Consider the following 24,345-nt stretch of genomic DNA (forward strand, 5'->3'; position numbering starts at 1 on the left):
CTTGAGGCTGAGTTGAAATTGTTCATGTGGCATTTCGTCCTCGGCCTAGTGGGAATGTGGGTGCACAATTTCACGGAAATCACGCGATGTGTTCATGATTTGCAGCATTTTGTTTGAAACTGAGCACTCCTGTGAACTTTGGAAGCCAATCTTAACCAATCAGGATGGAGTCTGAGAAATCTGAAAGACTGGTTTCGTTGAATGGCTCTAGAGAGACTGTGTACCAATTTGCGTGATGTTTGGACAAAATCTGTAGGTGTACTGTGCAAAAACTTGTTTTGCACAAAGCGGCCTCCTGGTGGCGCTATAACAGGCCGTTCTGGAAAGTTTGGGGCAGAGGTTCATCGTTGGCATCCAGGGAGTGTGTGTGCAAAATTTGGCATCGACCGGGTTAACGGTGGCCGAGATTAGCTGCTCACGGACACACGGACGGACGGACGGACACACACACGGACACACGGACGGACGGACGGACGGAAGGAGTGCAAACTAGAAAAAGTGCCCTACTGGGCACAGGTCTCCACCAGGATGAGCAGATGTGAAGAATTCCAGGCAAAGGTTTTTCCTTGGCCTCTAGGGAGTTGGCATACAAAGTTATCCACAGATCCGTGCAGTTAGAGGTAAAAACACTTTTCGGCCAGTTATAGCGCCACCTTGAGGCTGAGTTTAAATTGTTCATGTGGCATTTCGTCCTCTGCCTAGTGGGAATGTGGGTGTACAATTTCACGGAAATCACGCGATGTGTTCATGATTTGCAGCATTTTGTTTGAAACTGAGCACTCCTGTGAACTTTGGAAGCCAATCTTAACCAATCAGGATGGAGTCTGAGAAATCTGAAAGACCGGTTTCGTTGAATGGCTCTAGAGAGACTGTGTACCAATTTGCGTGATGTTTGGACAAAATCTGTAGGTGTACTGTGCAAAAACTTGTTTTGCACAAAGCGGCCTCCTGGTGGCTCTATAACAGGCCGTTCTGGTAATCTGAAAGACTGGTTTCGTTGAATGGCTCTAGAGAGACTGTGTACCAATTTGCGTGATGTTTGGACAAAATCTGTAGGTGTACTGTGCAAAAACTTGTTTTGCACAAAGCGGCCTCCTGGTGGCGCTATAACAGGCCGTTCTGGAAATCTGAAAGACTGGTTTCGTTGAATGGCTGTAGAGAGACTGTGTACCAATTTGCGTGATGTTTGGACAAAATCTGTAGGTGTACTGTGCAAAAACTTGTTTTGCACAAAGCGGCCTCCTGGAGCGGCCTCCTGGTGGCGCTATAACAGGCCGTTCTGGAAATCTGAAAGACCGGTTTCGTTGAATGGCTCTAGAGAGACTGTGTACGAATTTGCGTGATGTTTGGACAAAATCTGTAGGTGTACTGTGCAAAAACTTGTTTTGCACAAAGCGGCCTCTTGGTGGCGCTATAACAGGCCGTTCTGGAAAGTTTGGGGCAGAGGTTCATCGTTGGCATCCAGGGAGTGTGTGTGCAAAATTTGGCATCGACCGGGTTAACGGTGGCCGAGATTAGCTGCTCACGGACACACGGACGGACGGACACACACACACACACACGGACACACGGACGGACGGACGGAGTGCAAAACATACTCTCCCCCTAGGCCTTCGGCCTGGTGGAGACAAACATACTCTCCCCCCATGCCTTCGGGCCTGGTGGAGACAACAAATGGGGATTATGAGCTATTTGTACAGTATATGTGTGTCGATGATCGTCAATCGTACGATTATGAAATAACCACCAAGCACACTTATTTTATGTTATTTAAGTTGGCATGCCGTGATGGACGGAATCGTTTATTATGTTAAGGAAAAAACAAAGCCAATGACGAGCTGAGCCCCAACCCCCCCCCCACCCCAACCAAGGGGAAACAATATTGCGTACAGAACATTAGTGTCACGGCCCGCTGTTTCACAAAGCTCCCATGAGAAAGCATAGGTTATTGTTAAACCTAGAGGCCTCGCCGGAGGTCGGATCCCGATGGTTATGGTGCTGTCTGCCTGCTTCCATCTGGAGAAATGAACAAACATACATGCAAGGGCACACAGACAAAGGCACACACAGACACACACACACACACACACACACACACACATTTAACATCTTTATTTACATTCACATTTAACAAGACATTCTTGAACACAAACAATAGTGGATGCGCAAACTTGGAAAACTATACAAGTGCTTCAGGAATCAGGATACAGATCACGGGTACACTATACACACACAAACGAACGCATGCATGACACACACACACACACACACACACACACACACACACACACACACACACACACACACACACACACACACACACACACAGAGAGAGAGAGACATAAAGAAAGACAGATGCAAATACACTCAATCGCTCACATTCGTTTAAATTCTACCGGCGGATACTGGGATAGATGTCTGATGTCTTTAATTGGCCACGGGAAGGCTGCAAGACGGATCCTCTTTTCTCACTCTTTCCCTTTCGTTGGATCTGGGCTTTTCGTCGTCTCACCAGCACACAGCATGCACTGTAATTCCCGCTTGACTGTTTATTAAACCCCCCAACCCACTAAGAATAATGATACTGGCCTCAGATTTATCATTGACAATATTCCACAGCTCCACAGAATAATATGAATTTAAATTGCTTCATGAGCAACGTGCACTGTTGGCATCTTGAATTAATTTCCCAGCTGTGCACCAAAACCTCCGCATTGGTACTAACAGCATTATAACTTTAACATTTTTGCCGCAAACTACTTGGTATTCATTTAAGTACTTTATCCCTTTCCAAATCCACATGCATTTTTAAACGGCTAGTTCACTTATTTACACCAGCTCATTTCATTTTGTCTCTTTATAAACTTAACTCTCTTATATGGCCTATAACTGTTTGTTTTCTGATAAATAATTCACAGCACAGGGTTGTCCACATGGCAGTCAGCTGAGTTTCAATGCTTGGCCCGAGGGTACATTGGCAGTGGTGGTGTTGGGCACCAGCCACTTTCCAGCCACCCCTGGAATATGCCCTCTGGTTATTGGGAGAAATGGTTCCGTGTTCTCCTTCGCCACTGGTACAATCTTCATAAACACTTTCTCCCAATACAGTGGTGGACAAACTACTCAAACGCAGTACAAACGCAGTAACTACAAGTTGCTCGGTTAAATGTGTACGTCTTGAAGTAGCTACTGCTACTGAAGTAGTTGCTTTTAAAAATACTTAGTAATCAAAAGTTCATGCTTTACATTTTCTTCAATAATAGTAAAAATCACACTCGTGTGAAGTGAGGGCCGCTCTTCATCATACATCACATTCCGTGCTCAGCATATCAAATCATCACAAATGTGGTACACAGACACACAAACCTGGGCATAGGAGGGGTTAGCGCCCCTCAAAAATAAATCACACTTGTGTGAAGTGAGGGGAGGGGCGCCTAGCCGCCCACTGTATTTATATCGGCCATATGATGTCATTTAGTGCCCTAAACAAACATTACAGTCCATAGACTTGACTGACAAACGAATTACATCATAAGTGCTCTCTAAACAAACATTAGACTTGGCTGCCATATGACGTATTCTTCAAAAGCCACACACTGGAGGGGATTGCACCTCTCAAAAACAAAATTAGCAGATCTATAAGCTCACAGGGTAGGTTTTCCTTTTCAGTAATGTAGTGGAGTCAAACGTACAATAATTGTATCCCCCCCCCCCCCGAATATATATACACTCAAGTACAGATATTAAAACATTTGACTTAAGTAGCATATTCTACTCAAGTAAATGTAGCCAATATGATGTGAAATATAATTTTATAAAATCAACACCTCACACCTCCTGATTTCACCCCTTACTACAACTGTAACTGTAGCTTCCATTTCACCGTCAATAATGTCCTCACAATCAAACAGTGTGTCTGTATAGCCTACTCTCTTCTCAGCTATACTTCCTGTGCCATCACTTCACTTCCTCCTGGGCCTCCTCCTGCCCTCCCATTGGTCACAGGCAGCGACTCAGGTGCCTTTTAAGGTTGTGAGTTTTGCGTTGTGGTTTGTGCTGGTTTTGTTAATAGTGACTAAGCACGACTGGCAACGGAAAACGGCTTCCAGTTCAGTTGAGTTGAGTTGAGTTCAGTTCAGTTGGGTTTTTATTTTCAGAGTCATTGGACCAACAAAAAAAAGCAGAATAAAGAAACAAAAACATATATGTATGAGTGTGACACAGCAAGGACACAACACAGGGCAGCTTCCTTGACTTTGTAGCTTTATTCCTTCATGTGCAGAGAATTATACACATATATATATGAACAATATATAAATCATGTTTGATTCATCTGACCTGATTTCTTTGACTCTTGATGACATCTGGCAGACTGTTACTGACAGCATTTTCATTTGTTTATGTTTCAGCTTTAATAATTCAAAACGTATCAGTCGTTGGTCGTGTGTGTGTGTGTGTGTGTGTGTGTGTGTGTGTGTGTGTGTGTGTGTGTGTGCGCGGTTATGTGCGTGTGTGTGTGTGTGAGTGCGTGTGTGTGTGTGTGTGTGAGTGAGAGTGTTTGCTTCAGGTCAGGGGACTCAAATCAGAAAACCACCCACCCTTGTACCATGGCTCATTAATGCACATTAGCATTCTAGTCAGGTAGCTGCTCACCAGCATTAGGCTCATAGATAAAGAAACAACCAAGCTGCAATGATCAACTTATTATTCTGTTTTGAGGTGTGCAGGAGTCCAGTTTTACAAAACACACCAATAATTAAGCCAACCTACTACCTAGGCATCCTGGCTCGGATGTTACAACTCGAGGGTCCACTCTGTTTTCAAGTGATAATTTTTTTTCCGATTTGATTTACAATTACATTTACAATTTAAGAATTTAGCAGACTTACCCAGAGCAACTTTCAAAGGGCAAGATCAGAGTAAGTGGCATGAACCCTGGCCAGTTAATGACTAGCAAATAGGGTGCAAATAAAACAATTTGGTGTTAAAAAGTAACTCATGCATGTTCTCCCCGTGTCCCCTATAGGGTAGGTACGCTCACAAAAACATGCAGTAATCCTGGTCTCTAAACTGCCTCCCCCTGGCCAGCCGGGACGCCTGATGGAGGGGAAAGGAACTGGTTGGAATAACGTGCTCCTTCCACGCGCTACGTCCAACCAGGGAAACTCCCCCCTGTCAGGTGTAAAGGAGCAACTTGGACACTCAAGCATGAAGGAAGCATGAGTTAAGTTCGTTGCTCTCCCTAGGTTGGCGGAGGGTGTGTAGAGCCCAGGATCACATCACAGGATGATTGACACAGGGGTGAAAAATGGGTTACAAAATCGTGGGACAAAAAATATTTAAAAAAAAAAGAAAAAGTAACTCATGCTAAATGAGCTTCATAGATTCAAGTTCAGCCTACACAGGCCTACATTATTTGTCAAAAAAGCACTGAAATAAATGAACTAAAAGAAAACAAAGTATCTATTTGACCTAGATAGTATACTTTTTGGACCTTTTGTGTTGCTGCGATACTTTTGCCAGACAAACGCCATACATGGGAAATGAACAACTTTGCTTGTTGTCACAACTGGTTTGAGCGCACAGTGAGACTGCTGTCAGCTGCAGTTCTTCCCAGAGGAGTCCTGACCTGACAAGCCTGCCATCAACTCCATGGCTTTAATCCACTAAACCTCATTGGATTTGATTAGTCTGCACTCTGCAGAGAGAGACCTCAGATAGCCAAGACATGTTGTTACAATAGTAAACTATAGAGTTTAAGTTGTTAACAAACTTTGAACAAACAAATTCGTTCAAACCCGATTGATTGGGTTTTTATTGGTAGTTCAGACAACACATTTCACATTATTCAATTTGATGAAACAGTTTGTGCGCCAATAGTTGTTTTAAATGAGGTTGAATAATAATATAATCAAAATTGTGTCTTTACGTTAGAGATCATTAGGAACCCATTTTGCACTTATGAAGTGCAAAATGGCATCGGATGCTCTATAATAATTCTTATTCATCTTAGAACATTACACATTTTGGCCCAAGTATCTATAATGCATCAGGTGTTGTGTGGCTATAGTCTGGTTAAAGCCAGATGCGAATCAGCCGTTGGCAAAATAGTGGCTAGCCCCACTGCCAGCAGGAGTGAATGATAAATGGGGGGGTTGCACTTTTTGGACAGTAATCCAATCATTCCCTCACACCAAGCGAAATCAATCAAACAGTCCCTATTAATAGTCCTTATAGATACAACTCAGTGCCGTTGAAAGAGAACCACCTACTGCATAGCATGACAAGTGTTTGGGTTTGTGAGTCCAGAAACTTTGATCAACCTAGACTTCAAATGTCATGTGTTTTGACATAGTTTGTCCCCGAGATATTGCCTTTTCTGGCAACAGACACAGTGGACATTCTGGGCAAGCAGTGCTCTCTCTCTCAACTATCTATCTCTCTCAAACGGTACTTTGCTGGCAGATTGTGGAAATAAAACAAGTGTCCGGCACAATGTTCGTCTAGCTCAGGTGTTCTCAGTGAGATAGAACATCTTGGAGGTGCAAGAACTACCGAACATCAAGCAAGGCACTGCTGAAGTTCTTTTTCTCTGCAAGGTTCATCATCATTTTGTTATGGATATGCCAAAGCCGAAGAAAGTTCTATATATATAGTATACCCTATAGTATACCCTATACCGTATTCATGATTTATGCATTGTGAATTTGTGATAGACCGAAAAGCTTCGAAAAACATCACCATTCATCTGTGATGATACCCAGATTAACTGAGCCCCGATTCTAAAAAACGCCTTCTAAATACTGAACTAAGTTTTCTGAAAAATGTCAAATATTAATTAAATAAAAATCACACCCGTATGAAGTGAGGGGCGCTCTTATCGTCGTCGTCATCATCATGACGTACTGTAAAGACACTAACACACTATGGGCTATATCTTGTGCCACCCTTTATCCCTAAACCTATTTGATTTTTTTTACTATTTTCAAAAACCTTTTAAAATAGTTCAAATAGCCGATCTACAAGCCCACAATATGTCGATGTAGAGTTGAACTATTTTAAAATACTTTTCTAAATAGTAAAACATGGCAAACTAGATAAAGTGCCAATCGGCACAGGTCTCCACCAGGATTCTTCCTCAGCCTAGTGGGAATATGCGTGCACAGTTTCATCGCAATCGGACGCTGCGTTGAGGAGTTGTGGCCATTTGCTACTCCTGAAAACTGTAGGAGCCAATCGTGGCCAATCAGGATGGAATATGAGAAATCACATGACTATGGAGATCATGTGTACCGATTTGCGTGAAATTTTGATAAAATCTGAAGGAGTAATAATAGAAAATGTGTTTTACATATGTCGGCCTCCTGGTGGCGCTATAAAGAGCAGATGTGAAAAATTCCAGGCAAAGGTTTTTTGCCTCTAGGGAGTTGGCATACAAAGTTATCCACAGATCCGTGCAGTTAGAGGTAAAACACTTTTGGGCCAGTTATAGCGCCACCTTGAGGCTGAGTTGAAATTGTTCATGTGGCATTTCGTCCTCGGCCTAGTGGGAATGTGGGTGCACAATTTCACGGAAATCACGCGATGTGTTCATGATTTGCAGCATTTTGTTTGAAACTGAGCACTCCTGTGAATTTTGGAAGCCAATCTTAACCAATCAGGATGGAGTCTGAGAAATCTGAAAGACCGGTTTGGTTGAATGGCTCTAGAGAGACTGTGTACCAATTTGCGTGATGTTTGGACACAATCTGTAGGTGTACTGTGCAAAAACTTGTTTTGCACAAAGCGGCCTCCTGGTGGCGCTATAACAGGCCGTTCTGGAAAGTTTGGGGCAGAGGTTCATGGTTGGCATCCAGGGAGTGTGTGTGCAAAATTTGGCATCGACCGGGTTAACGGTGGCCGAGATTAGCTGCTCACGGACGGACGGACGGACACACGGACACACGGACGGACGGACACACGGACGGACGGAGTGCAAAAACATACTCTCCCCCATGCCTTCGGCTGGTGGAGACAATAAGTTTAGGGATAAGGGTTAAGGGTGGCGCAAGATAGGGCCCTATGGGCTCCAATTTAGTCTACGACCTTACCCGCAACGCGGTCCGCAATTCAGCCGCTGCCCGAAAATTACGAATATAGGAGCTTTCTCTGTCCCTTAAAGGGATTGTGACATTAAAAAAAAGGTTTTGGAATTGTTCTTGTTTTTTTTTAGGTTTTCTAATCTCAATTGCACCCAAAAAACATGAACTTTTAACATTCAGTAGATTTTCTGTGGTCTGGGGTTTTCTGGCTCAAACAGGTGCTCTGATTTGCCGGCAGTAAGTGACATCACTTACTGCAAATCCCATATATGTCAATGGGATTTGCCAGCAGATGTCACTGTTTCACTGTGTTGCCTGTTTTCATTGTAGCTCAAAAGGCCCAAAAAACCCCAAAGAAAACTTCAGACCACAGAAAATCCACTGAATGTTCAAAGTTCAGGTTTTTTGGGTGTAATTGAGGTCATAAAACCTAAAAGAAAAAAGAAAAATAAATGAAAATGAATGTCATAAAACCTTTAATGGCATTTTTGTCCCTTATCACCCGCTATCTTTTTTGCAGACTAGAGGTGTGGTCATGGTCTATTTTGGTCACACACATTTGGGAAAGCGACAGTGGAGTTTAAAACCACCCGTAATTTATACCCGTAAGCCGTGCCAAATTAGTTTGGTAGAGCGGTGCGGGCTGCGCGCCTGCATGGAGATGTCCTTGGAGTAAGGCTGTGTCATCTCTCCTTATTCTCCTATACGCATCTCTTTGTAATTTTCCTATAATCAGCAGAAGTGAGTGCCTTCCTTGTGTCCATTGTGTTTATAATTGTATAGTCAAAGACTATGCGCGATTCCACGCATTTGTTCGTTCAGTTGCAGCAACGCAACACTCTTCCATGGGCTATAGACCGTAAGGCTATGAAGCAATATAGCACTAACGGGCAGCGGATAAGGGATCTCTTAAAGGCAATGGCACGTGGACTGGTGATTGGTTAAATTTCTTTTAATTATCGTAACGCCCAAACCACAACTATGCATAATATAACGGGTAACGGAGGTGTTTTAGGGATTTAGACAGGTAACCAGAACACCCCTTCCCCACTGCTAAATCCCAAAACAGAAAGATGAGACGAAATTGGAGCCCTATATTTGATGTACAATCACTATGATGTAAAATCCTCCATTCATTGTCAATGGGAATTTAATGTTTGTGTAGGACACACAGAAAGTTTGTGGACACACACCAAAAGCTGGACAGGAGGCCCGTCAAAAATTACAAAAATGTTATGTTATGTTATGTTATACTGTACATATAGCAACAAGAACCCCAAAAGGGATTCCCGTCCAGAAGGGGTAAAACACCAAAAGGCATTCCCGTCCTGAATGGGTTACGAAGCATCGTCAATGAGTACTAAATAACATAATTATAAAAAGCACGTTTGTCAACACTCATCTCTTTCTATGAGAACCTGTAAAAGACAAGGGAAGAACCAATTTTCAAAGAAACAGCCAAACAAACCAAATCCTTCCTCAGCTGTTGGAAGACATGCCCACAAAAACACTGGAGATCAGGTGGCAGCAGGTCTTTAATTTATTACAAAAATTAAAAGTGATCAGTGTGTGTGTGTGTGTGTGTGTGTGTGTGTGTGTGTGTGTGCATGATGAGCATGTGCAGCAAGCATATAGTTTGGGGAAATGAATTTTTGAGATGAAATGGTTTTTACCCTGCAGTTTTATATTGTTGGCTGTTTGCACCTCGAAACTGTCGTGCTGTGAGCTATCACAGTAAGCGTACAGGACAAGGACAAATGGGGGTTGTCGGACAGGTAGTTTTAGCTTTAGAAAACTGTAACCGAGTCTGAGAGTATCAAACATACATTGTTAGAACTGAGCCAGAGGCCCCTATAATGCACGTCATAAGTTCAGGTGTTATGCCATAATTAGGTCATAACACCACCAGCGCCGCGGGACGTCATTTACATTAGCAGGTGTGGAACGTTGAGGAGGTGCACGCACGTGAAAACGCAGAACAAGTGGCCTTTTTGCCTTCCTGGTCCTCCTCCTCCTTCTCCTCCTCCACTGGCTCCACAACAAGTTACAACGACTACAACTCTCGACAAAGTAGCTCAATAATCTCCTCATCATCAACGTTTGCTTCTTCTGTACTACTCGTTTTGGATTTAGCCCACCAAAGAAATCAGTTTTCTGAGCCATGTTGTGAATAAACAACAACCTCCTGAGTCCTGACACTGACAGCGCCAGGCTCCACGACGTGGTTCACATTGTCCTCTTCTTCCTCGACAAAGAAAAACAAGAAAACATTAACAATAATCTCCTCATGATCGACAACGCTAATACGTGCACTTGCTTCTTCTGTACAATTGGGCTCACCAAATAAAATCACTAATCCTTTTCTGTTTAATTTAAAAACACGGACACTCTGACAGCTGTGTGTTATGGTTAGGTTCAAGGTCGTACTCAGACAGGAGTCAAAGGTCCTACTCTAGTGGACATACGGACGGACAGACGGTGTGCTACCGCTCAAAACATTATTGAGTATTGGTGCATGAAAACAATGCGAAAATGTCATTCTCCATATTGTTACGGACAGTCGGACACCCTGCAATTGATGTGAAACCGCAAACCACATTGTATATATTGGCAGCACGATTCTTGCTTAAATGGGAATCTCGATTTCCCTCTACACGATTCTCACACAAATACTTATTTTCTTTGGTCTGTAGTTGCTGGATATTAATACTTTCAAAATGTGGCACTTGGAGCCAACTACTGTGGCTTTATTAATTAGACGATATCAGACAACAGGAAGGTAATGTGGAGGAAGAGAAAATATAATGTTTGCAGAACTGCCTCTTTTAAGATTACATCTATTGTTCTAGAAAGTGACAGCCAGGGATGCAGAATGTGTGAGACGGAGACAGTCAGAGTGAGTATAGTGGGGGAATGTGTGGGTGGTGATTGACAGTTAGCATTTATGATGTTCTTTTGAGTCAACATTGGAGACATTTTAATATTCAAAAGGCAATTGAAGAATATTACCACACAAATACTGTGGGAATTGAGTTTGTGACATCCTGCAAAGCTTAAATTCTCATCATGCTTCCATTATTACAAGCCGTCACTCAGTACTGCAGCTGCAAGCAGACTAAATAGGTATGATGGAGACGTGGAAAACAAGAAGTGCAGTGATGGTGATAGAGTGTAGATGTGTATGCACATCTGATGTGATATTGTGACGACCATACTGTATAAAACTGATTCGGTCTGGCTTATTATCCAGGTCTACCAAAACATAGCACTTCAATGCAGAGAGCTGATACTGTTGTCTTAGTAATGAGAATTCCGACACTTTGTTTAACCCATTCTGACCGGGCACCCAGTTAGCATCATGTTATGATTTAGCTATTGAAAAATAGCAGATCTACAAGCTCATATCGCGCCACCGAGTGGCGCGATACGAGCTTGTAGGTCTGCTATTTTTGAAAAAAATCGACTGACATTTTTAGAATCTGATCTCAGGTCAGAATGGCTTCGCCAGACCAGTGTGTGTCCGGCGGAAACCTCGTATGAATCTGATCTCAGGTCAGAATGGGTTAAGAGCCTTAAAAGTCCTGTTGTGTTATCATGGCAACTGCATCATTTACTGTAATGGGGGGTTATTATGTGTGGACTGGTAAGTACATTATGAACGCTAGTGGATTATATTATAAGCAGGCCTCTTGAATGCAAGGATGTGTGCAAAAGTCACATCTGTTTAGTCCATCTAAGCTGTTGCAGTCATAATAAGTATTGTTTTGTCTGTTTATCATAGTCTCCCCCATGGGGGAAGGTTTTTAGCAGTGATTTTCATTTTCCCAAAATGGCTTATCGGTAGAATTTATCATTAACCCAGTCTGAACGGGCACCCATTTTGGTGTTGGCATCATGTTATGCTTTAGCTATTGAAAAATAGCAGATCTACAAGCTCATATCGCGCCACCGAGTGGCGCGATACGAGCTTGTAGGTCTGCTATTTTTGAAGAAATCGAAGAACGACTGACATTTTTTTAATCTGATCTCAGGTCAGAATGGGGTTAATCAGACCAGTGTGTGTCCAGTGGAAACCTCGTATGAATCTGATCTCAGGTCAGAATGGGTTAAATCCAAGTAGCTTGCCACATGACTAACCTAATCATATATTCCTTGGCGTCAATGAGGTCCACCAACAATGCAAAATGAGCACTTTTAGAAACTATGAAGGACAAAAATGTAGACGAAAGAAAGTCTTCCCATGCGGCCGCAAGTTTCTGGGGAGGAAAATAACCTGTTAAAATTCATATAGTGAAAGCATCTGTTTAACTTTTACCTCAAGATTTACAGCCTGTGAAGCCGCTCATGGAAGCACAGCCATATAATTCAAAAAGAGACAGCAAAGGAGAAATCTCCACAGTAACAGATTTCAGCCCGTGGTTAAACTATGTGTGTGTATACGTGTCTGTTCTGTTGCTCACACACAGATCACGGTTTCTAGTTGTAAATGTAGTCATTTTGCTATTAAACCCAGAGAAACAACACCACTAACCAGGTGCAGGATTAACAATGGAACTTAGGTGGTCTTTACACGAGAACGGTGTTCGTAGAAAATAAAGTATCGTTTGCTGGTGTCCCTTTAGACGAGAACGGTGTTTTTAGGAGGTGAAAACGCAACAAAGTGAAAACACCTTCCAGAGTGGAAATCTTTGAGAATGCTGTTTTCTCCCTTCTCCGTGTAAACAGGCAAAACGGTGAATCCGCAAAACTTATGACATCATGGCTCACGTTGGCTCACAGCGCACATGTTTATTACATTGATGCAGAGCCATATATGATATAATGGAGTTCCTGAACAAGCCTCCCTCCAAAGCGCTGCTCATCAGCGATGGTGAATGTAAAATCATGATGTAAATAAAATGCCTTGTGCGGCAGCAGCGTTTATGTATTATAAAATATATAACCATCCCGTGGTGCACTCTGCCTGCATGCTCTGTGCTGCCTGTCAGTGTCACCTTGATGAGTTAGTAGAAAGCAGGCAGCGAGCGACGCGTTTTGAGCTTGTAGAATCTGAATCACCGGGTGGGGGGTGCGTGGCATTAGTCCGACGGCTCATTATTCCGACGCTGCGTTGGTCCGACTTGCGCATTACTATGCCTATCCCCAACCCTAACTGCACGCAAAGCCACGCAGTCGGAGTAATGGGGTGTCGGAGTTATGGGCAGTCCCCGGTGGGTGGGGGAAGCAAATAAACCATGGTTTCTCTCACTCAACAACTATCTGAGGTGCCGGCGAGCAAGGACACTTATTAACCTACTACCCGGGGTCAATCAGATCAGTGTGCAGTGGTAGAATGCTGTGCTCGCGCTGGGGAAGAGAAACATGTATGTGTTGTCAATGTTTCCTGGATAGGAAATGGCTGAAAACACACAAACCAATTCTCTCTCTTGCCACCCCTCCTTCATACACGCAGGTGCAGAAGCAGCATATGCACGTACACACACACGTGCACGCACGCACACACACACACGCACACACACACACACACACACACACACACACACACACACACACAAGAGAACGCATGCACTTATCAATCAGGCTTACCGAGCCGGGTTCTTATCGAGCCCATATCGAGCCTTTTCTATTATTTTGTGGAAAGACGGGAGACAATAAAAAACCCGGACAGCGCTGGTTAGCAGGTATCAATACACTTTTAGAGTATGATTACATGGATGATTACATTTATTTATTGATCGCGTCTTGTCTTGATTGTTTAAAACATGACGTCATGGGCCGCTATGCTCGTTAACAGTTTCCGTGCCGGGAATGGATTACTCCAGGTTAATGTCGCTGCCGTATCGGACATACCCGCCTTTTGTTTTATGTGTTTAATCCGCCGTAATGTAATGAATCAAAAGAAAATCCGTCTTCGTCGCGGAGTATGAGACTGGATGCCTTCGCTGTGATGACGAAACCGGAAATCGTCACATGCTGTGGGCTGCTAGGGCTTCTGGGAAATTGAGGCCAATGGAAATGCATTGGGTGCAACGCCTCATTGAAACCAATCTTGTGTGCGTCTTCCGGGTGCACCAAGATGGTGGATGCTACACACAGATCATAACAAACCACGGGAGCTTTTTTTGATGGATTTTCGCGGATTAAAAGCCCAAATAATTCAGCGTATGCTCTAAAGGTAATACAACAATCTCGGCAGTGAAGGGGGGTTGATTAAAATGCGGGTTAATCGTAAAAAACAGTCAAACTGTTAACAGGCTTGATTAAAGCCCAAAACGTATTGATAATCCCTAGTCAGAGTAAGAGGTGATTGCGAACGCGTGCCAACAGGAGATGGAGAAGACAACATGCATGTCTTGTTTAGATGGATCAAAGTGACGGGAGGGGGGGGGGGGTTTGAAGTTTCTCTGTTGCCTTGGTAACCTTGTGTCATTTATGGCTGCTATGGCGATGTATCAAAAGACCATAGAAGGATATCATTATTCAGCGCTGGGTGGGGAGGTTAGGCAGGGAGGGAGTCTATCCTTGGACCCGGAGTGCTAACTTGTAGCTATCGCTCTCGGAATTTGTTCGTACCTAAATGAACAGCAGGCTGCTGGATGTGGCATGTTTCAGTAGTTGGCCATGTTTTTCTAGTAGTATATTTCCGTTCTCTAGTCTCTATAGTTCAGTCCACTATAAGCTTAATATATGTGCTTATATTATAACAACATCACTTGTCACTTGTGTTCAAATGATTTTGTTGACAGGGGGCTTTCTGAAAGTCTCTGAGGGTGTAGCACAGCTGCGCTCAATCCACACAGTACATATTCAACAGTGCTTTTATCCATAGTAGATGCTTATTCCATGACCACCTGGTGGGTCAATACGCACAAAGCAATCTGCAACTGCAATTTTAGATTTAATGTCACCTACTGTACGGCAAAATGGTGGTTTTGTTTTGGTCAAAGTAGATACTAGAAATATAATCAGCTGACGATCTCATTACACCTGCAATATTCATGACAATGGGTCATCCCCTTTCTTTTACAGAAATCGAAATGATGATTAAAACATAGTAGATTTTACAGTGCAGTGTCGTGTGCAGGTTTTAAAATATTGTGTTATATCGTGTAGCTCTTTTTCCGCCAAAGGCCACACGGCTGTGCCAGGCGCCTTCTTGGAGTATAAAAGGTGTAATTTGCTAACAAGAACTAAAAGGGGCAGAATGAAGAATGGAGTGAAAAGAAGAAGATTGCATCAGCAGAGAGAAGAGAGAGGGTCGCTGGGGACAAAAACAGAGGGGGGGGGGGGGGGGGGGGGGAAACGTAGGAAGGGGTTCAAGAAGAAAGGAAGAGGAGGTCAACAGCAAATATCACTATCCTCTCTCTCTCTCTCTCTCTGTAGGTTTCCAGAGGAACAGCGTGACAGTCATGACGGCACTGAGAACTCCCTGAAGAACACCCACAAAGACATGCACAGGAGCTTGATTTCCGCCTGTATAGGAGTGGCTAACAACAGCACCCCTCGGGGCTGACTGGTCTGTCTGGAGGGCGATCCGGTTGGAGGATCAAGCGGATAGCTGGCATAAAGTGTGCACGGTAAAGGGCACACACACTCAGATTAAAGTTCAGCGGATTAGAGAGAGGCAAAAGCCAACCCAGGTGCAGAATCATTGAAAACCACGTAGCGACGTGCACGCGCACACGCACGGCGCACACGCACACACACACACACACACACACACACACACACCTTCTCTTCTACAGTACTTTCATTGCCAGCTGGACAGAGGATGATTTTGACATTGACTGGTTGGTTGTTTTCTTTCTAACCCACTCTCTATCTCCCTCTCGTTTGTCAGGCATTTTGGGGCCTCATCAGTCTCATCAGGACGCTTATCTCTTGTCATGTCAGGATTGACACTGCAAAGGAAAAGAAACAGCAGTTCTGGTGTTTGGAAAGTGTCCGTGTCATCATTATCGAGACACATACCTTGCGTATGGTGCTCTTTATAATTTCCAACAAAGGATGTAAATCTTCTTTTTGAATGACCTTCGTTGGAACAGAAATGGAAGATGGCATATGAATGACAGAAGGTATATTTGGACCGCTTCGACTGCTCACAAGGTAGCCTTTGAAACAGACAGAGAATGGACCGAAAGGACAGATGCAGGAGGTTAGAAACACTTGACAGGGAGAGAACTCAACCGCCGCACGGTACTATTAAGAAGACCTTTTGAAACCCAGAGTGGGAACTATAGTGAGAGGAGCAGAGGACGGAGGAGACAAAGAGAATAAAAAGGAACGCAGAGACAGAGAGAGCCCAAAGAAAAGAGAAAGAGCCAGAGGCGTTCTTTTCTAGAGTAGTGATGGAACACCTCTCCTGCCAGACCACCTCCTCCCCGGTACGCCTCCCCCCTCCCCTCTCTCTCGCTCCTGCTCTCTTCTAGTCTGCACGCTTCCTCCGGCTCCGTCGCCTCAGCAGAGCCACAGAGACGGAGAGACTCGGCACGGAGAGAGACTCCACCGCAGCAGAGCCGGAGTGAACAGCCGTTCCAGGAACAAACTAACTCGCCGCGCAATAAGGCAACATCTGCTGAAGATATGGACGGTGTTCCTAACGCAGACAGATAGGGGGCGGCGGGGGTGGTGGCGGAGGACAAAGAAACAGACGGACAAAATAAAGAGAGCAAAGTCAGAAAGGACTGAAGAAGAGGAAAGCGGGGAGAAAGGTTAAGACGGAATGAGCATGGAGCAGCGAGTTACCGTCGCTGAACTGAGGACAACAGATATGTTCTAATCAGTCAAGACAACCGCTGTGTGTGTGCGTGTACGCGTGTGTGTGTTTGTGTGTGTGTTTGTGCACGCACGCGTACCGTCCCATGCGAGGCGACCACAGAGCCGTGTAGGAGCAGCGAAGACGAGGAGAAGAGGAGTTGGAGCAGGGAATATATCGAAGGGAAGCAGCGTCCAGCGCGAGGCAGACAGACGGAGCGTGTGGGAGTGCCGCGCTGCGCCGCGCCGCCCGGCGAGCACACGCTCTGAACGCGAGACGGATCAGTTGTGACGCTTCCACTTCCTGCGCTCTTGTAAACTACATTCGTTTGTGCTGGCTTATAGGCCGGGGTGGGGGGGGGGGATCCCATTCCAGTGACCCAGGGGCCGGGGGGGGGGATCCCAGTGACCACAGCTAGGTGGGGAGGGAGGTAAGAGAGGAGGCAGGTAGGGGTGGGTCTGGGGATTGTGGCAGGCCCAGGCGTCGGGGCATGGCCATGGGGGGGCCGCATCCCTTCCTCCGCCCTGCAGCGGGACAGGCGCTGGGCCTGGTGGTGGGGGGGGGGCTGGGGGCCGTCCAAGGGGTCCGGCGGGAGGCTCTCTGCAGAGCTCCGGCCCTGGCTGAGCGGAGGGGCGGCCGGGGGAGGAGGAGGAGGAGGAGGAGATGGTCCCGGGGCAGGAGAGAGAGGAGGTGAGAGGGGAGGGGGAGGAGGAGGAGGAGGAGGAGGAGTGAAGAGGTGCTCCCTGAGAGTTTGGGTCCTGCTCGGCTCGCTGGCGCTCGTCTTCCTCACCTCGCTCTTCTTCTCCGTCTCGCTGCGCGGCGGCGTGGGCTTCAACTACCTGGAGCCCCCCGGGTGGGAGGAGTCGAGGCGGGTGAAGCTGGTGCCCAGCTACGCGGGCGCCGCCGCCCACCACCGGCTGCCCCTGTCCCCCGAGGCCCCCCCGGAGAAGACGTGCGCGTGCCGGCGCTGCGTCGGAGACCCCGGGGTGTCCGAGTGGTTCGACGAGAGCTACGACCCGGACGTGTCGCCCGTGTGGACGCGGGACAACGTTCAGCTGCCCTCCGATGTCTACTACTGGTGGGTGGTAAGTGACCCCGAGCATCTTTTATCCACACGCGAATGGGAGTTCACTTTAAAACCAATGTAATGATAGTGAGTATTTTTCTTGCTGTCGTGATTGTATCAAAATGTGATACTGTGTTTGTCGACCCTAGCGGTGCAGTCCTGCCCCCTTTCAGAACGACGAGGGCACCTGCAGGAAATAATTCCCCATTCATTTTTGCCATAGACGTTTCCAAAAGTATTTATTTAAAGGCATTTAAGCCTCGGACAAAGCCAACAGCCGAGTTGACAAATCATGACAATAATAAAGGCAAAAAAACGCCCCAAAAGATATCTTAAAAAAAATAATTAAATAATAAAACACCATAAGACATGTATACACACGTTAGGGCTGTCAGTTCACCTCTATAATCCCATTCGAATTTCATTGCTTTATTATTTGTAATATTCGAACATTTACATAATCTTCGCTCATTATATAGCCTATACCGTATACACAGAATATCGAGTTTTTATGCACGTTCTGTCCACTAGAGGGGCCCCCATCCAAACGGAAATGGAAATGGATGGAAAATTGGAAATCCAAAAAACCTTCCACAGATCACCGCGTTGCGCTATGTGCAATGCAAACTAATAGGCGAGTGGCTCCGGTGCGCCATTTCCGAATGTGCCCAACTGCCCTGCATCACCGCGTTCGTAAAATATCATTTCAATGAGTCATTTATTGAAATGACTGTCCTTTAGGTATATGGCTGGAGTTAGGCAAGAAGCGGAGCAGTGAATTAGTTATCCACACGTACTAGGCATCCTACGGTTTTATTTGACAGGACGTGCATACACATCCTTGGCTTCCAAAATCGATATGTCGATGCAGTTACTGTATCGTTACGCCAATTTAACCCATTCTGACCGGGCACCCATTTTGGTGTCAGCATCGTATTATGCTTTAGCTATTGAAAAATAGCAGATCTACAAGCTCATATCGCGCCACCGAGTGGCGCGATACGAGCTTGTAGGTCTGCTATTTTTTGAAAAATCGAAGAAGGACTGACATTTTTTTAATCTGATCTCGGGTCAGAATGGGTTCATCAGACCAGTGTGTGTCCAGTGGAAAACCTTGAATGAATCTGATCTCAGGTCAGAATGGGTTAATCCCTGATCTGACCAATCCCCTCTCACATGTACAATGCATGGTCATCTATATGCCAGTCAGTGTGTATTCCTGAGTGGGCTGCTGGGCGGCTTCTAAAGCTTGTGTTGTTGCGTATGGCCTGACAAGACGAATTGAACATGTCATCAGAGAGAGAGAGAGCACTTAATTAAAGTACAGTGCGTGCGTGTGTGCGCGCGTGTGTGTGTGTGTGTGTGTGTGTGTGTGTGTGTGTACAGTATACATGCACCCATGAGCTTGTGAGCGGTTGGCTGGCTTCTTGTATAGGATATTCATTCATGGACAACCCAATGTTTGTGTTGTACACTATGCCTGTGGATGAATCTGAGCGTGCGTGCGTGCGTGCGTGCGTGCGTAGCCTAATCTGCATGTGCTGAGTGCTGTGACCACTGTTCCATAGTTGTGTCCTTGTGCGTCTGGCCTGGACTTTCTTTCCAGCACTGAAGCCAATGTCCAGCTAATGGTAGAAAAGTGCTAACACAGACCAACAGCTGCCAAGCCATTAGGTCACACTGCAACAGCTAGGGAGGTGAGGGGAGGGGACGATGCATGGGTGGGTGGGAGGGAGGGAGGGAGGGAGGGAGGGGACAGAAGAACAGAAGTAAGGGACAGGAGGTTTACAAAGAAGATAGAAGATGGGGAAAGGAGAGATGGAAGGAAAGGAATGTAATGGAGCTGGACAGTATAATTAACAACAAATTTTGAGCATGACATTATTGTACCACTGGGAGGAGACCCCGGGGAAGACCAAGGACCACGTCCCACTGGGAGGAGACCCCGGGGAAGACCAAGGCGCAGTTGGAGGAAACACATCGACTCACTGGCCTTGGAACGTCTCGGAATCCCCCAGGAGGAAGTCACTAATGTTGCTCTGGAGAGGGAAGTCTGGAGCACTCTGGTGGAGCTGTTGCCCCCGCGACCCGACTACGGATAAGCAGTTGAAGATGGATGGATGGATGGATTATTGTAAAATCAATCATTTCAATATATATTTAGATACCAGTAGCATATTATGTAGACATAACATTCTATAGTGTACTCATAGTTTCATTGTACAGATATTCTACGGTTCTTAGTTTACTTATTGTTATTGCTTACTGTAACTCGCAATAAATTAAGTTGCAGCTAAATGCCTAAATTGTAAATGTCAAAAATAGCTGATCTACCAGCCCCAGTGAATTTGTAGATCGGCTTTATTTTGCTATTCGTCGTACAACAAAGTCCATAGGGCCTAATAGGACATGTCGTATTAGGCGAGCATTCTAAAAAATACGTCGACATTCTGCAAAAAATAGAAGAAACTACAAGCTCCGAACATGTCACATTGCGACCTGTGTGAGCCAGTGTATTTTCACCAAGGACGTTTGGTGTAGAGGAGGAAAAAGGTTTAGACCCCTGGGGGACGCGGTATAAATCTTTTTCCCTTTGTGCTTCTCAAAGTGGGTGCCCCTGTTGCAAGTCCAGGGGTGCCGCGGAATACTTTGATAATATTTGGAATTCGTCAACGTCACTACACTTGGAGCCTCTACACTTAGACGGACCACTATATTGTGACCAATATACTGCATCTTAGTGGGAAGGAATTCGGCAAGATAGAAGGGAAGATATGGAGGGGTAACAAAGGAGAGCAGACGGGGGTAAAGGTGAAGAAGGCAGAATAAATAACACCGCTCCCTGAAAAGCCACGGAGTCAGCACTCTCCGTGTTTCTCATTTTGATCTTATAGCCTTGGTGGCTGTGGTGATCATATCAGGGCCCGTCACATCCACACGTTCCACAGCCTGTATGTAGCCCGTCCATACACCGACCTGCCTATACCTAGGGCCTTTTCACATGATTCACATAGAACAGGGATGCTGCTGAGCAAGCTGCTGGGAAGTGGTGTGTGGGTGGGTTGTATGATTAGAAAAAGGTATTGTTGGAAGGGAGATGGGGGATGGATGGGGAGATGAAAAGGAGAATGAAGGAAAGAGTGGGGAACGAGAAGGGATGTAATCGTTCACCTTAACTCATGTGTATGTGGTTCCACCGCCCACACCTAATCTACTCTGTGTTTCATCTGATGAGAAATAACAGTTACATAACCGGTAGGCCTCATACACACGTATCAAACAGCAATCAAGCAAATGTTTTGGTTGGTTTTTTTTGGGCCACCACAATGCTTTTCCAATGGGAGTCACATGGTTTGACCAAACTTTTTTTGTTTGATGAGGGGGGAGGGGCAGAACACCACCAGCGATCCGCAATCAAACACAAATGTTTGATCAAACCATGTGACTCCCATTGGAAAAGCATTGTATGGTGGCCCCAAAAAACTAAACAATGACCAAACATTTGCTTGATTGGTGTTTGGTATGTGTGAATGAGGCCCATAGGAAAGCAATTTACGGAGAGTTAAGACACAACTGAAATCACAGCAAACCAGGAGGAGCTAATTGTTAGGACAAGGGCTGTTTGGATGGCCATCACGAGTCAAACCTGCTAAAGCTATTTTCTTCTACAAATGAAACACCAGCCAGGCCCTGGCTGTGATTAGTATGTACACTGAAACAAGGGAGAAAGAAAGAACTGCGGAGAGTTAACGCATTCTGACCTGAGATCAGATTCTATACGAGGTTTCCACTGGACACACACTGGTCTGATTAACCCATTCTGACCCGAGATCAGATTCTAAAAAATGTCAGTCGCTCTTCGATTTTAAAAAAATAGCAGACCTACAAGCTCGTATCGCGCCACTCGGTGGCGCGATACGAGCTTGTAGATCTGCTATTTTTAAATAGCTAAAGCATAACATGATGCCGACACCAAAATGGGTGCCCGTTCAGAATGGGTTAAGAGGCTTTGGAATTCTAAAAAGACTAATCAACAGTGGCTTAAGATTGTTAATTTAGATTCAGTGAAACACACGCAGAGAGAGGGAGCGAGAGAGAGAGAGAGAGAGACTGCTGTGTAGAAGACAATAGGAGGAACATAGAATTAAGTAAAAAGTATTGGAAATTGGAAATACGTAGTCCTACAAATGAAACAGCAGACATGTCACATTCTGTTGGGGGCACAGGGGGCCACGCATTAAAAGTAAATGAATCCACAAAACTAGAGTAATTTGTATTGCTGACCTATTTCTACGTTCATTGTTGACCCCTGGATCACACAGAACTATGTTTTTGTGTCCATATCACTACGCTCAAAAAATTGTTCCATGTGATAGAGGGGTTAAAGTTGAACGAAAGTTGCGCTAATATTTTAGAAATAGGTCAGCAATACAAGTTTTGTGGATTAATTTACTTGTAATGCGTGGCCCCCTGTGCCTCCCACAAAATGACCGGAACTACTTAATATTCACCAAAACCAGAGCAGAACTCCCACCACGGGACTCGGGCAATCAATGAATACCTGCAACCACTATATTATTGGTGTATTGTAGTTGTATTTCATACAACTGAAGTCACCAACATTGCAGCTGTACAGAAAGCTTGAATTATCTATCTATCTGCAAAGCTTTTGTTTGAAAAAAATCCACCATAGACATGTTATGAGCTACTTTCTGTCAAGAAATTCCGTACAGGTGCGTACAAGTGCTCGTTTTCAATAACACAACTGCATTATGTGCAATTTAGAAACAGGTGGTACGCAGTTAGAAACAGGTGATACGCAGGACCGTTGAGTGCTTTCAAACACTAATGTTTTGCCACTCAGTCTAGATGAGGGGGGTGGTTTTGCAATCAGAGAGGATAAGAGCTAAATCCACCAAACTATGAGGAATGCGGAAAACAGCATAAAAAGAAGTCACCTCAAAACTGAAAAAAAAAATGCTGCATTCACATGGAATCAGGCAAGCGGTAGACGGCGAACGGCAAAACCTTCCGTCCTGTTCCGTTTACGACCTGCTCCCGTCCACTAAAAAACTAAAAAGTCAGTTTTTTGCTGTCTACCGCTTGCCTGACTCCATGTGAATGCAGCATTAGGCAAGTCTGTAATTTAGGAAGCAGAAGGCAGCTGAGAGACAGGGAAAAACGTTTGGCATTGCTGCCCACCGAAACATCTGCCAAGAATTAGTATGACCCTGAACAACAGTGATGCACTGTGCCAGGCTGGCACTGGCATCTAGCAGAGATGAGAGAGAGAGGCTGAGCATAGAGGAGGGAGAGGGAGATGGATTTTGACTGTCAATCTACAAGCTCACAACGCGTCTTCAGAGCAACCCGATCGCAACCAAACATAAAATCATCTCTTCTCCACTAGTCTCTCCCTAATATATATATATATATATATATATTTTGTAAAAAAAAATTGTGGCTTTCGCCTTTATTTTATATCTTTTATGGAGGGACCAGACAGTAGGCTGACAGGAAAAGGGGGGGAGAGAGATGGGGGGGGAAGACATGCAGTAAAGGCCGTCGGGATCGGGAGTCGCACCCGCGGCACACTAAGCCAGACTGGATTACCAGCCAAGGCGCCTGGACCACTGAGCCATGGCCCCAGGCCCCTCCCTAATATTTTTGTATAGTTTTTAAATTTGTTGACGAAATAAACAACATCATATCTAGTCATAGTTTTAGTCATCATGGCTTAGTTTCTATTTTTTGTCAGTGAAAGGTTTTCCCTCATAGTTTTAGTCGACGAAATAAATCAACACTTTTGTGTGACGCTCTTGTGTGACAAAGCAGTGGAAAGAAACCATAAAAACAGGGAAATATGGAGATTACAAGATTCCCCTGCTGACAGCGACGACACGCATCCTGGACAGGAATAATAACTGTGTGTGTGTGTGTGTGTGTGTGTGTGTGGGCGGGGGGAGGAAGCATACTGTATACATGAAAATGAAAGCGAACGAGAGGGAAAACGGCATTAATGCCAGTGGTGGTGGGTGGAATGCAGTAGAGAGAAAGAGAGAGAGAGAGAGAGAGATAGAGATAATAGGATTAACAAAACGAAAAACAAAAAAAGGTGTTTGATGGAGCAAACCGCAGTGGTGGGGAAAGCATTCACATTTCTTTTACCTAAGTAAAAGTATTAATCAATACGGCAATGTAGAAATGCTCTGTGCATGTCTTGTACTCGTGTACGCAATATGTGCACGCACACAGACAATATGTGCATTTTCTTTGTGTTTGCAGACGCTCACGGAAAAAAAACACGAAATGTAAATAAAACACACCGTATTGCCCATTCCCTTTGCAGCTCAGAGCCTTTCCTCTCAGTCAAAACCAAGATCCAAGAAGAACAAACAATTCATTTCCCACATAATTTTCAACGGCAGAAACAAATGCATGTT

At 44.9% G+C, this 24,345-nt stretch overlaps 2 protein-coding genes across 2 annotated transcripts in view; one reads left to right on the plus strand and one right to left on the minus strand.

The window, feature by feature from the left end:
• Positions 1 to 10,305: 10,305 nt before the first annotated feature.
• Positions 10,306 to 24,345, minus strand: part of aars1 (alanyl-tRNA synthetase 1) — a gene marked incomplete at its 5' end in the record, with an annotated part of 69,379 nt that continues 55,339 nt past the window's right edge. Inside the window, one exon of the mRNA XM_083762997.1 lies at positions 10,306 to 10,326. The remainder of the gene's footprint in view (positions 10,327 to 24,345) is intronic.
• st3gal2 (ST3 beta-galactoside alpha-2,3-sialyltransferase 2) overlaps positions 16,430 to 24,345 on the plus strand; it is a gene marked incomplete at its 5' end in the record, with an annotated part of 30,882 nt that continues 22,966 nt past the window's right edge. The window contains 2 exons of the mRNA XM_083764086.1: positions 16,430 to 16,465; positions 17,367 to 17,921. Coding sequence (XP_083620212.1) covers positions 16,430 to 16,465; positions 17,367 to 17,921 — 591 coding nt within the window. The remainder of the gene's footprint in view (positions 16,466 to 17,366; positions 17,922 to 24,345) is intronic.

Source organism: Protomyctophum parallelum (assembly GCF_964188405.1).
Source record: "Protomyctophum parallelum genome assembly, chromosome: 4".
NCBI classification, from domain to species: Eukaryota; Metazoa; Chordata; class Actinopteri; order Myctophiformes; family Myctophidae; genus Protomyctophum; species Protomyctophum parallelum.